Source organism: Solanum tuberosum, unplaced genomic scaffold (assembly GCF_000226075.1).
Source record: "Solanum tuberosum cultivar DM 1-3 516 R44 unplaced genomic scaffold, SolTub_3.0 scf00116, whole genome shotgun sequence".
NCBI lineage: Eukaryota > Viridiplantae > Streptophyta > Magnoliopsida > Solanales > Solanaceae > Solanum > Solanum tuberosum.
Genome location: NW_006239040.1, coordinates 1,625,016 through 1,636,515, shown reverse-complemented (window position 1 = coordinate 1,636,515; position 11,500 = coordinate 1,625,016). Strand labels below are relative to the sequence as shown.

At 33.4% G+C, this 11,500-nt stretch overlaps 2 protein-coding genes across 2 annotated transcripts; both read left to right on the top strand.

Annotated features, from left to right (window-relative positions):
* The first annotated feature begins 476 nt into the window (after positions 1-476).
* LOC107061090 (receptor-like protein 12) lies at positions 477-7,059 on the top strand. Its single transcript, XM_015309832.1, has 4 exons — positions 477-486; positions 582-1,514; positions 6,132-6,275; positions 6,470-7,059. The coding sequence occupies exons 1-4, from the start codon at positions 477-479 to the stop codon at positions 7,057-7,059; spliced, it is 1,677 nt and encodes a 558-aa protein (XP_015165318.1).
* Positions 7,060-7,760: 701 nt separating this feature from the next.
* LOC102589233 (LRR receptor-like serine/threonine-protein kinase ERL1) lies at positions 7,761-8,935 on the top strand. Its single transcript, XM_006350097.2, has one exon. It carries the CDS (start codon positions 8,020-8,022, stop codon positions 8,749-8,751), a length of 732 nt encoding a protein of 243 aa, XP_006350159.1. The 5' UTR covers positions 7,761-8,019; the 3' UTR covers positions 8,752-8,935.
* Positions 8,936-11,500: the final 2,565 nt, after the last annotated feature.

Sequence of the window (11,500 nt, the reverse complement as noted above, 5' to 3'; positions counted from 1 at the left end):
TGTCATTAGATTCAATGTCGCTAAAGGCTTTAGGGACATATGCAAAGAGTGTTAATTGCCGTTAAAAATACATATTTAGCGGCAATTAAACTAAATTAATTGCCGTTATATATAGATAATTTTTTATGTAGCGAAATCAATACTATTTTAATATTATTATATCAACTTATCAAATTCAGCGCAATTATTTCAATACCATTGTTGAATCTTCTTAATGTTTTGAGTAAGATTTGATTATTCTAACTTTATATTATATTTTCATTGAAATTTTTGTTGTTTGTATTCTTACTTCATAAAGGTGTGTGTATATCCTACCTTCTTGAAACTTTACTCGTAGGATTACATTAATCAGTATGTTATAGGTATTCAATTTACATAGGACACTTAGAAACTAGTATATATATGTGTGGATAAGACTGATTGATTTGTAAGAAGAACATCCATCCTGTTATTTGGTGAAAACAAACAAACAAAAAATGGCCATGAGTCTGTTTTTCTTTTATTCATTTCTGTGTTTGTTTTGCTAATAAGTGAATGCTTTTCTTCTTCCTTTGAGCATCATCTTTGCTTTCCCACTGAAGCCTCTGCTTTGCTTCAGTTTAAGCAATCCTTTCAAATTTCCGAAGAGTACTTTAGTTTTCTGTGTGATGGAGCATCTTTCCCAAAAACAGAGTCTTGGAATGAGAGTAGGGATTGCTGCAGTTGGGATGGAGTCACTTGTGACTTATTAAACGGTCATGTTATCAGGTTAGACCTTAGTTGTAGTCAGCTTGTTGGAAATTTTCATCCCAACAGCAGTCTCTTCCAACTTCATCATCTCCAAACACTAAACCTTGCTTACAATTGGTTTTATCCTTCTTCGATCCCACATAACATTGGCCAATTGAGGAATTTGAGGCATCTCAACCTTTCTAATGCTTCCTTTGATAGGAAAATCCCAACAGAAATATCATACCTTTCCAATTTGGTTTCACTTGATCTTTCTAATGGTTTTGGATTACAACTTGATGAGAGAACATTTGAAACAATGCTTCACAACTTCACAAATCTGGAGGTACTTTCTCTCTTTTATGTCAACATCTCATCTCCGATACCTGTCAATATTTCTTCCTCCTTAAGGTACCTGGATCTTAGTTATACTAATCTGCGAGGTGTTCTCACAGAGAGCTTTTTCCTTCTGCCAAACTTGGAAACTCTCAAATTGGGTAACAATGATCTTCTCAAAGGAGTTTTTCCAAAGATCCACCAGAGCAACACTCTGTTAATGGAGTTGGATATTTCATACACAGGAATCTCTGGTGAGCTGCCTGATTCAATTGGCACCTTCAGCTCCTTGAATATCTTGAGCCTCTATGGATGTCAATTCTCTGGTTCAATTCCTGATTCCATAGGCAACCTAACACAAATTACGGAGTTGTGGTTTTCGAGTAATCGTTTCACTGGCCATATTCCTTCCACAATCTCTAAATTGAAGCACCTCACCAGTTTGGATCTTTCTGACAACTCCTTTTCAGGTGAAATTCCTAATGTTTTCTCTAACCTCCAAAAGCTACGTTCCTTAAATCTTTACCATAACAGCTTCATCGGTCCATTTCCCTCTTCAATTTTAAGTTTGACACATCTTGAATACTTAGACATGTCGAGTAATACACATTTTTTTAAGTTGTATCGAAACTTTTTTTAACCTAAATTCATTGTTTTTCTTTTTTATTTTTCTATTGATTTTATATTCTTTGTCTTTCATTTTGATTTAATTCCAAATGTCTTGTATTTAAAATAAGTTAATTTTGAACAGATATCAAAATAAGTGAAGAAAATCAAATAAAACATAAAAAAAATTAAAATGTTAGAATTAAAGGACACTTTTAAATTTTTTAATTAAAAAAATACACATAATTTTTTTAAAATAATTAAAAGTGAAAAGATAATAAATTAAATAAAAAAGTTTAAAAGTGAAAAGAAATTAAAATAAATATTTTACAAAGAAATAAATAAAAATAATTAAATATATATAAGTTTTATTATAAAAAAATATATGTACTAACTAATTATAAAGTTACCAATAAAAAATGACATATGTCCAATTTGTGCAATCATCACTTGCCTTCAAGAGAGTGTGCACACTCTCTATGTCATGTCAGCGTTTGTGGTGTATTTATTTCATTTTAAATTAGTTTAGGGGGGTAATAGGACCTTAGTTAAGTTTTGGTGTGTCTCTGACATTTCGGTCATAGTCTAGAGGGTACTTATGCCTTGTCCCTTAAAAAATTACAAAACTACCCTCAAAGCCTTTTTAAAACATTTTCTAACATTTTCTCTTCTTTTCATTTTCTTTCATCCCTTTTTATTTTTATATGTTTTTCAATGTCTTTTATTTTTTTGGTGTATTAATAGACTTTATGGTCTCTTAAATTAAGTATCTTTTTTAAAAATAAAAAAAAAATCTAATTTCAACATAATTTAATTAAAAAATTTATTATTGTGTTGATAAATTTGATAAAAAGAATTCTTTGCCAACTTTTCACAAAAATATTTTGACTAAATAGTACAACTATTTAATATTATTTTTGAAAAAAAGAAGAAGAAGGAGAGTTAATGATGTTTTAGCAAAGAAATATTTTTTAATGTTTTAGCAAAGAACTTTGTTGCAAAGGAAGTGTATAAATAAATAAAGTGTGAAGCGTATTTTTGTAAACATATATTTTAAAATATAAATTATGCAAAATTTGTTATTTCTAATACATCAAATCACACAGTGTATAAGAAATAATGTTTGCATAACTAATGCAAGCACTACTAATACAAGCTCTACTAATTAATTTCCTCTTCGCCCCTCCCCCCCTTTCCTCAGTTGTTGCCTCTTCTTCCTCTTTTGATTTTTTTAATTGGAATTCAAAAATAATACTGAAATAATTTCATGCATCAGAATTCCTTAAGCAGAGGAGAAAGAATCCGACAATAATTTAGGAGAATTAGCAGTAAAATAAAATAGGTCAATGGTCATTCAATTAAATGATTTAAATGAATATTCTTTTATTTTTTAAAATATTGCTTTTAATAAAATTTTATACAGCAAATTTAAATTAAAAAAATCATTAAATAGGTCAAATTACTTTGTAAGTAAAATACTTATACGTTGAGTGACTTTGTAAGTAAAACACTCATAATTGAGATACTTTTGAGTTAAAATTCAAACTTGAGTGACTTTCTAAGAAAAGAAGTCATAGTTGAGTGACTTTCTGAGAAAAAAATTCATAGTTAAGTGACTTTTGAGTTAAAACTCAAAGTTGAGTGATCTGAGAGAATAGTGCATAATTGAGTGACAATATTACGTGGTTTAGAGTAAGATTTTATTATTCTAACTTTATATTATATATTTTTTCATTGAAAATTTCCGTTGTTTGTATTCTTACTTCAGAATGGTCTATGACTCTGTGTACATCCTACCTTCTTGAAACTTTACTTGTAGGATCACATTAATCAGTATGTTATAGGTATTCAATTTATGTATGACAACTAAAAAAAAAGGTCTCGCAGTGAAATTTGGCTTTAGGCCCTCAAACTTATTGAGACAACTCTGAGGCTAGAATTTTGATTGTTCTTACGATCTATAAAAAAATTACGTGGGACACACTTGCAACTTAGAAAGTAGCATATATACACTAGATGCTTAATACCCGTGCTGTGCACAGGCCCAACATATGATCTGAAGTACCTTTTACATGTTTAGATCAAAATTACAGAGATGCATGCAAGAAAATATTTGAATTTATTAATCTACTATGGACAAAATTGAAATTACAAATTTACCGATCTTGATTGATTGATGTTGCAATCAGGCTAGAAATGCAAATTTCCTAGACGAACATTGAATAGGAATCCAATTAAACAGAGAATTGAATCTCAGTAAACAATTATACTCCTCAAGTGTAAAATATATTTCAAACTTCATTAGATGAAATCAAAAAATAGTACTTAAAACGGAGCCTCATTCCAGGAAATAATTTTCTCAATTCATACGTCTCTCCATCATTTAGCTTTTACTTATCAGCTTCTACCTACTCCATTCTCCATCTTCTTTGTTGCTAAATGAGTAAAACACATGCTTCTCTATTTTCTTTGTTCATGGGGATTTTATCTTACATAGCCTAGTAGTTATATAATAGTTGAAATCTCACATTTTATCTTACTTAGCCTAGTAGTTTGTATTAATGGATGCTTAAGGGACAACACTGAACTTTTACAAGGACACATATGATCAAAGTTGTTTGAACTCCCATATGGTTCCCTTTCTTTCTATCCCTTTCCGACATGAGCTATCAAATGCTTAGTTTTTAACTCAAATTCATTGATATATGTATCCAAATGGAATTTACCTCCTCTTCCTGCACCTTCACCTTCCCTTTTTTTTTTTTAGCACTCTATATACATGTCTTAAGATGTGTGTGGCTCTGTTTCTTGATTCATGAGAATTTTCAGATGCCAAACTTGGTAAGGCTAGAACACATAACAAAATTATGAAACACGAAAGGAAGCCAGTAGTCATTTTCGTTGGATGGAGCTAAATGCCTTTGCTGATCTTTGTGGTCTTTTCCTTTCTAAGTGGCTAGTTGCAAAAAAGGACAGAAAACAGAAAATGTTTGGAAGTGGTGAGGGAGTGTTTATGAATAAGATTGGAAGCTTAGCCTCAAAGCTTTGGCTACTCTCTTCAAAGGGTGTCTATAACACAATTAAGGATGTGATCTAGAGGTCAATAAAATGAGTAAAACTTATAGAGAATCATGACTGAAATTACAATAAGGGTGGTAATCTCACATTTTGTTCCTTAATAAGGGTCTAATATTAAGGGGAGCCAAGTCTTGCTACTTAATTTAAAATCGTGATTTTCATTCATAGCTCATTTGCATAAGCTCTCTAATTTGCTTGAAATCATGATTTTCATTCATGGCTCATTTGCATAAGCTCTCTAATTTGCTTGATTGTGTAGTGTTTATTTAACTTATAAGTCAAAGATTTTAAGTCCTCAGAGGTTAAAAAAAACTGACTTTGATTTTATAGATTTGATCATTAAGTTTACCTTTTAACTGTCTCGAATAAGTTTCTGGATGTTTGATTTGTGCTAACTTATTGAAATATAATGCTTATACATAATCGGTGGAGTGATTGCCTTGGTTCTCGTGGTGATAAGCTTGTTATGTGTCGTGGTGATCAATGAAGTTGGATTTTTCATGGCAGTGAATTGAGAGCTATTCATCCAATGGATAATCAATCACTCGACACATCTAGAGTAGATCATAATGTTCTTTGCTGAATTTTGAGAGAAACCAAAGGATTCTTGAGAAGCAGCCTAAAAGGTGGAAGGACTTATCTATCAAAGAAGTGGTATATATCTGCCACATGAGAGCTTGTCCAGGTATTGGAGGATTAGTGCTAAAAGACATCTGTTAATATGTTCCCTTAGCAAATTGTTAACTGTGTTTTCTTTGAATTTCTTGTCACAAGCTTGCCAGAGTTATTACTAGGCAACAGTTTTGTAATGTTTTCTCTTGGGTGATTAATAAAAAATTTAGTTACCAAAAAAAGAATGTATTTCTCTTATGAATTTTTTTATGCTATAAAAAAGTGGTTAAATATGTCGTCTATTGCTTCTTTGCTGGCAATAACAGAAGCTACAGGATATGTTTGATATCACATTTTTAAAGACAACTTTACTGGCAATAGTAATTGCTGCTAAAAATATTTACTTTTAGCGGCAATAATAGAGGTCTTTACCGGCACTCTAAATAAATGCCGCTAAAGGCTTTAGCGACATTGGATGCAATGTCAATAAATTAAATGCCGGTAAATGTTTTTGTGGCAATAATTATTGCCGCTAAAAGGAGAATTAAATGCCACTAAAAGTCTCTTTTGGTATAGTGTGATACCCTATTTCTACTGACTCTTCTAATATAGTAGAATATGGATAATGCTAATTGATTTGTAAGAAGAACACATCCTGTTATTTGCTGAAAACAAAGAACCAAAGAAAATGGTGAGTTTCTTTTTCTTTTATTCATTTCTGTGTTTTGTGTTGCTTATAAGTCTATGTTATTGTTCTTCCTTTGATCATTATCTTTGCTCTCCCACTGAAGCTTCTGCTTTGCTTCAGTTTAAGCAATCCTTTAAAGTTAAATCCGAATACTCCTCGTGTTATACTTCTTTCCCAAAAACAAAGTCTTGGAATGAGAGTAGAGATTGCTGCACTTGGGACGGAGTCACTTGTGACATGTTAAACGGTAATGTTATCGGGTTGGACCTTAGTTGTAGTCAGCTTTGTGGAACTATTCATCTCAACAGCAGCCTCTTCCAACTTCATCATCTCCACACACTAAACCTTGATAACAACCACTTCAATTATCTTCAATCCCACATAACATTGGCCGATTGACGAATTTGAGGCATCTCAACCTTTCTGATGCTTGGTTTCAAGGGAAAATCCCAACAGAAATCTCATACCTTTCTAATTTGGTTTCACTTCATCTTTCTAATGGTTATGGATTAGAACTTGATGAGAGAACATTTGAAACAATGCTTCAAAACTTCAGTAATCTAGAGGTACTTTCTCTCTTTCATGTCAACATCTCATCTCCGATACCTGTGAATATTTCTTCCTCCTTAAGGTACCTGGATCTTAGTTATACTAATCTGCGAGGTGTTCTCATAGAGAGCTTTTTCCTTCCGTCAAACAGCTTGGAAACGCTCAAATTGAGTGATAATGATCTTCTCAAAGGAGTTTTTCCAAAGATCCACCAAAGCAACACTTTGTTAATGGAGTTGGATATTTCATCCACAGGCATCTCTGGTGAGCTGCCTCATTCAATTGGCACCTTTAGTTCCTTGAATATCTCTAACCTCCAAGAGCTACGTTCCATATATCTTTACCATAACAACTTCATCGGTCCATTTCCCGCTTCAATTTTAAACTTGACACATCTTGAATTCTTAGACATGTCGACTAATTCCCTATCTGGCCCACTGCCTAGCAAGGAACCAAGCTGGATTTGTCATACAACTCACTGAATGGTACCATACCATCTTGGCCTGTTTAGCCTACCTTTGCTATCTTCAGTGTCGCTCCAACTAGCCGATGAAGTGATCAAAACAAACCCAACATTAGAAGAACTGAATTTAAACAATAATCAACTCAGTGGTTCTTTTCCTCAATCACTTGTGAATCTCACAAACCTTTTTACCCTTAATATTTCATCAAATAACATCACCATTGATGAGGGAATGAATATCACCTTTCCTAGACTATCATCTTTATTCTTATCATCTTGTGAACTGAAGGATTTTCCACACTAGTTGAGAAATTTAAAGACACTTGTGTACTTGGATAATTCTAACAATAAGATTTGTGGTCAAATCCCTAACTGGTTTAGCGGCATGAGGTGGGACTCGTTGCTGTTCCTAAACCTTTCTCATAATTCATTAACAGGCCACCTACCACAATTGCATTTCCATAATCTAGGGTATCTTGATCTGAAATTTAACTCCCTTCAGGGTCCACTACCTTCATCCATTTGTAACATGAGCTCGCTTGAATTTCTTGATTTATCACGCAACAACTTCAGTGACTCAGTTTCACATTGCTTGGAAGCATGGCTAGTCTAACGGTGCTAGAACTTAAGAAGGAACAATTCACAGGGAGTCTTCCCCCATTATGTGCACACAGCACTTCGTTGAGCACCATTGTCATAAATGGTAAATCAATTTGAAGGACCTGTACCTGTGTCGTTGCTCAAGTGTAGTGGTCTAGAAGTACTTGATGTGGGGAACAATGCTATAAATGACAAGTTTCCTTCTTGGCTTGGAACTCTTGAATACCTGTAGGTCCTTATATTAAAGTCGAACAAGTTCCATGGACCTATAAGTACGTGTCTGACTAAGTTTTGCTTTCCCAAGTTGCGAATTTTTGATCTTTCTCATAATGATTTCAGTGGCTCACTTCCTGCAAAAGTTTTTGGAAACTTCAAGGCAATGATCAAATTAGATGGTGAAGACACAGGAAATATCATGTACATGGAATCTCTGTCGAATTCGCCATTTGTCACATCCTATGAGGATTCAGTGAGTTTGGAAATCAAAGGGCACGATATTGAGCTACAAAGAATAAGCACAATTATGACAACCATAGATCTCTCAAGCAATCATTTTGAAGGTGTGATTCCGAAAACACTAAAGGATCTCAGCTCACTTTGGCTACTCAATTTATCCCGTAACAATCTCAGAGGTGATATTCCAATGAAACTAGGACAATTGAGTATGCTTGAAGCTTTAGATCTCTCTTGGAATCGGCTCACTGGAAAGATTCCACAGGAATTGACAAGAATGAACTTTTTGGCCTTCTTAAACCTCTCTCAAAATCATCTCGTCGGACCAATTCCTCAAGGTCGACCATTCAACACATTTGAAAATGACTCATATGGTGGCTACCTTGATTTATGTGGTCTTCCTTTAACAAAGAAATGTGGAACGAGTGATTCATCGCATGTTCCTCAACAATTGGAGTCCGAAGAAGAAGGTGAGTCATATTTTTTTAGTGGATTTACTTGGGAATCAGTAATCATAGGCTACAGTTTTGGACTAGTTGTTGGAACTTTCATGTGGAGTCTCATGTTTAAATATCGTAAGCCAAAATGGTTTGTGGAATTTTTTGATGGACTCATGCCTCACAAAAGAGGAAGGCAAAAGAAGAGAGCTCAGAGATGAAGGACTTAATGGAAGATTGAGAGGGCTAAATTGTCTTTGTTTGGTTTTGTGGACTAATTAGTGAACTGTTCTGTTTTTGTCTTTTTTAATTTTCTATTTGTTGTTTGTATATGTTAGAAATATAATTATATGTGTGCTATTTTAGTATCAATGATTATGTTAATCTGTTTTTTTTTTCCAAGTTGACAGAAGTGATTTACACATCCACTCATTAGCTATGTTACTCAAATTTTTCAAAATCCAATATTGAATTCAATTTATAGATTAATAGATGCCTTCCTACTAAATCTATTGAAGAAATTGATACCCAACTTGTCTATTGTTTTCTTATTCTTCTTCTTCATTTGCCTTTTATTTTCCCTCATATATAGTGTAGTTGTATTACTTATAATGTTCACTTATTGCTCTAATAAAGTAGCAAAATGAAGAGTTGTAAAACTAATTAATTATAATGTTATGAAAAGCAACCATTTTGATGGCGTTCCAAAAACAACAAAAGATCTTGGCTCACTTTAGCTACTCAATTTACGATCTCAAAGGAGATTTTCTAATGGAACTAGGACAAATAAAGTTTTAAATTTCTCATAGAATCGGCTCACTAGGAAGATTCCTGAGCCGTCTTAAACCTCTCTCAGAATGTTCTTGTCGGACAAATTCCTCAAGGTTCACAGTTCAACACATTTGAAAATAACTCGTATGGGACGAGGGATCCATCACATGTTCCTCATCCATTGGAGTCTGAAGACGAAGAAGAGTCGTATTTTGCTACAGTTGTGTATTTGTTTGTTTGAACTGTCATGTGGAGCCTCATGCTTAAAGATGGTTAGCCAATGAGATCTATAAAAGCGAAAAACAGAAAACTGTGATCCTTCAATACAATTAGTCTCTCAGTTTTCTTTGCTTGTGCATCATTTTATTTATCTTCTTAATTTGATCACTACACCTTTATCTTGAGTCGAGGGTCTATGAAAACAGCACAAGAGACAACTAATCGGAAATTTCTCACAAAATTTATCTACTGGTGGAATGATCTTCACCAACTTTATCAAAAATAAAATTCCACACGGAGGAAATGAAGGACTTAAATCATGTCTTTAATTATTCTTCATTTTTTTTGCTCACTTGACTTAGTCAAGCAATAGTTTCTCTCCTTGGAAATTTCTTAGAAGTTCTGCAGAATTTTTTTCCACATAATGGGGGACCAGTTTCACATCATCTTGCGTAACACACACTGCAGAGATAGTTAATGACCTCGAAATGAACACAACATCTAGAGAAAATGAGGACATATGAAGTATTATTTTGTTAAGTCTCCTCCGTCCTCTAACAAGTCTTGTGGAACACTACAAAATATGAGTAACAAGTTGTTAGAAGTGAGTAGTACTCATCTTGTGATTCAATTGTTCATCAGTACCAATTCATCATAATCTTTTTTTTTTTCCTCTAGTCTTTGTGGAAATTGGCTTAAAGGCATACAAGTCATCGTCCACTAGTTACAATACTGTATCCCTTTTTTCCTTCGGTGGAATGGAATATTGATGGAATGCGAAAACTATTGTGTACCTAACAAGTTTGAAAATCGCAGAAGAGACAACTAATCACTCACTCGGAATATTGAATAGATTTCATGGAAAAATTGCACCAAATTATTGCAGTCGTACAACTTGGTTTGGATTGATTAAAGTGTCGTATGGAAGATGAAATAGAGTAACATCATCATGTCTTTATTATTTTTTCTAAATTGACTTGGTCATGCAATAGTTTCTCTCTTTGAAAAGTATTGTGGAAAACAGAAGAAGAGAGATGTTGATGGAAAGTTGGACAAGGTTGACATAAACCACGAGTTCAAATAACTATAAAATATGTATGGATTTTGTAAAAACAGAACATTCTGTAATTTGCTGTAAACTAAAAGTAATACCTGTGACCAGTCCAGTTCAAGGTTGGTCACGGGAGGGTTGAATAAAAATCACTTGAAAGTTGTTAAGGGTGTATTTAAATGTCCGTGTAGTTTAAGTCCTAAAGTAAATTTGGCTGTCAACTTCGAGGGTGATTTCAAATAGGGAAAATATGTAAAATTCACAAAACGGCTAGGAGGTTTGTTTCAGTTTCTTTCTTGATCCGGACTAAGTAGCATAATGAATGGATGATCCACTTAAACACACAGAATTATGAGTTAATTTGATCACTACACCTTTATCTTGAGTCGAGGGTCTATAGAAACAATCTCTCTAGCTACGTCCTTAGACCACACTTGTGAGATTACACTTGCAAAACACTTTTTTTAAGATGTATATTAAATAACAAAGAATAAGGCGCAAATCAGTCATTACAAACACACTTTTTCTTTCTTTAACTTTGTGATTCAATTGTTCATCAGTCCCGATTTATCGTGATCACTAGTAATTGATGAACCACACTTTGGTTATTTTCCATCTGTTCATGTTTGAACTGTGTCATATTTGTCCTTTTTTCCCACCAGTAGTCTTTGTGGAATTGGCTTAAAGACTTTGGTGGAATGCTGACGGAGTTTCCATCAATATTCCTAACAAGTCTCTCAAGCAACCATTTTGAAGGTGTCATTCCAAAATCACTTACTTGGTCAATTTACTTGGTCATATAATAGTTTCTCTCTTTGAAAAGTATTGTGGAAAACAGAAGAAGAGAGATGTTGATGGAAAGTTGGACAAGGTTGACATAAACCACGAGTTCAAATAACTATAAAATATGTATGGATTTTGTAAAAACA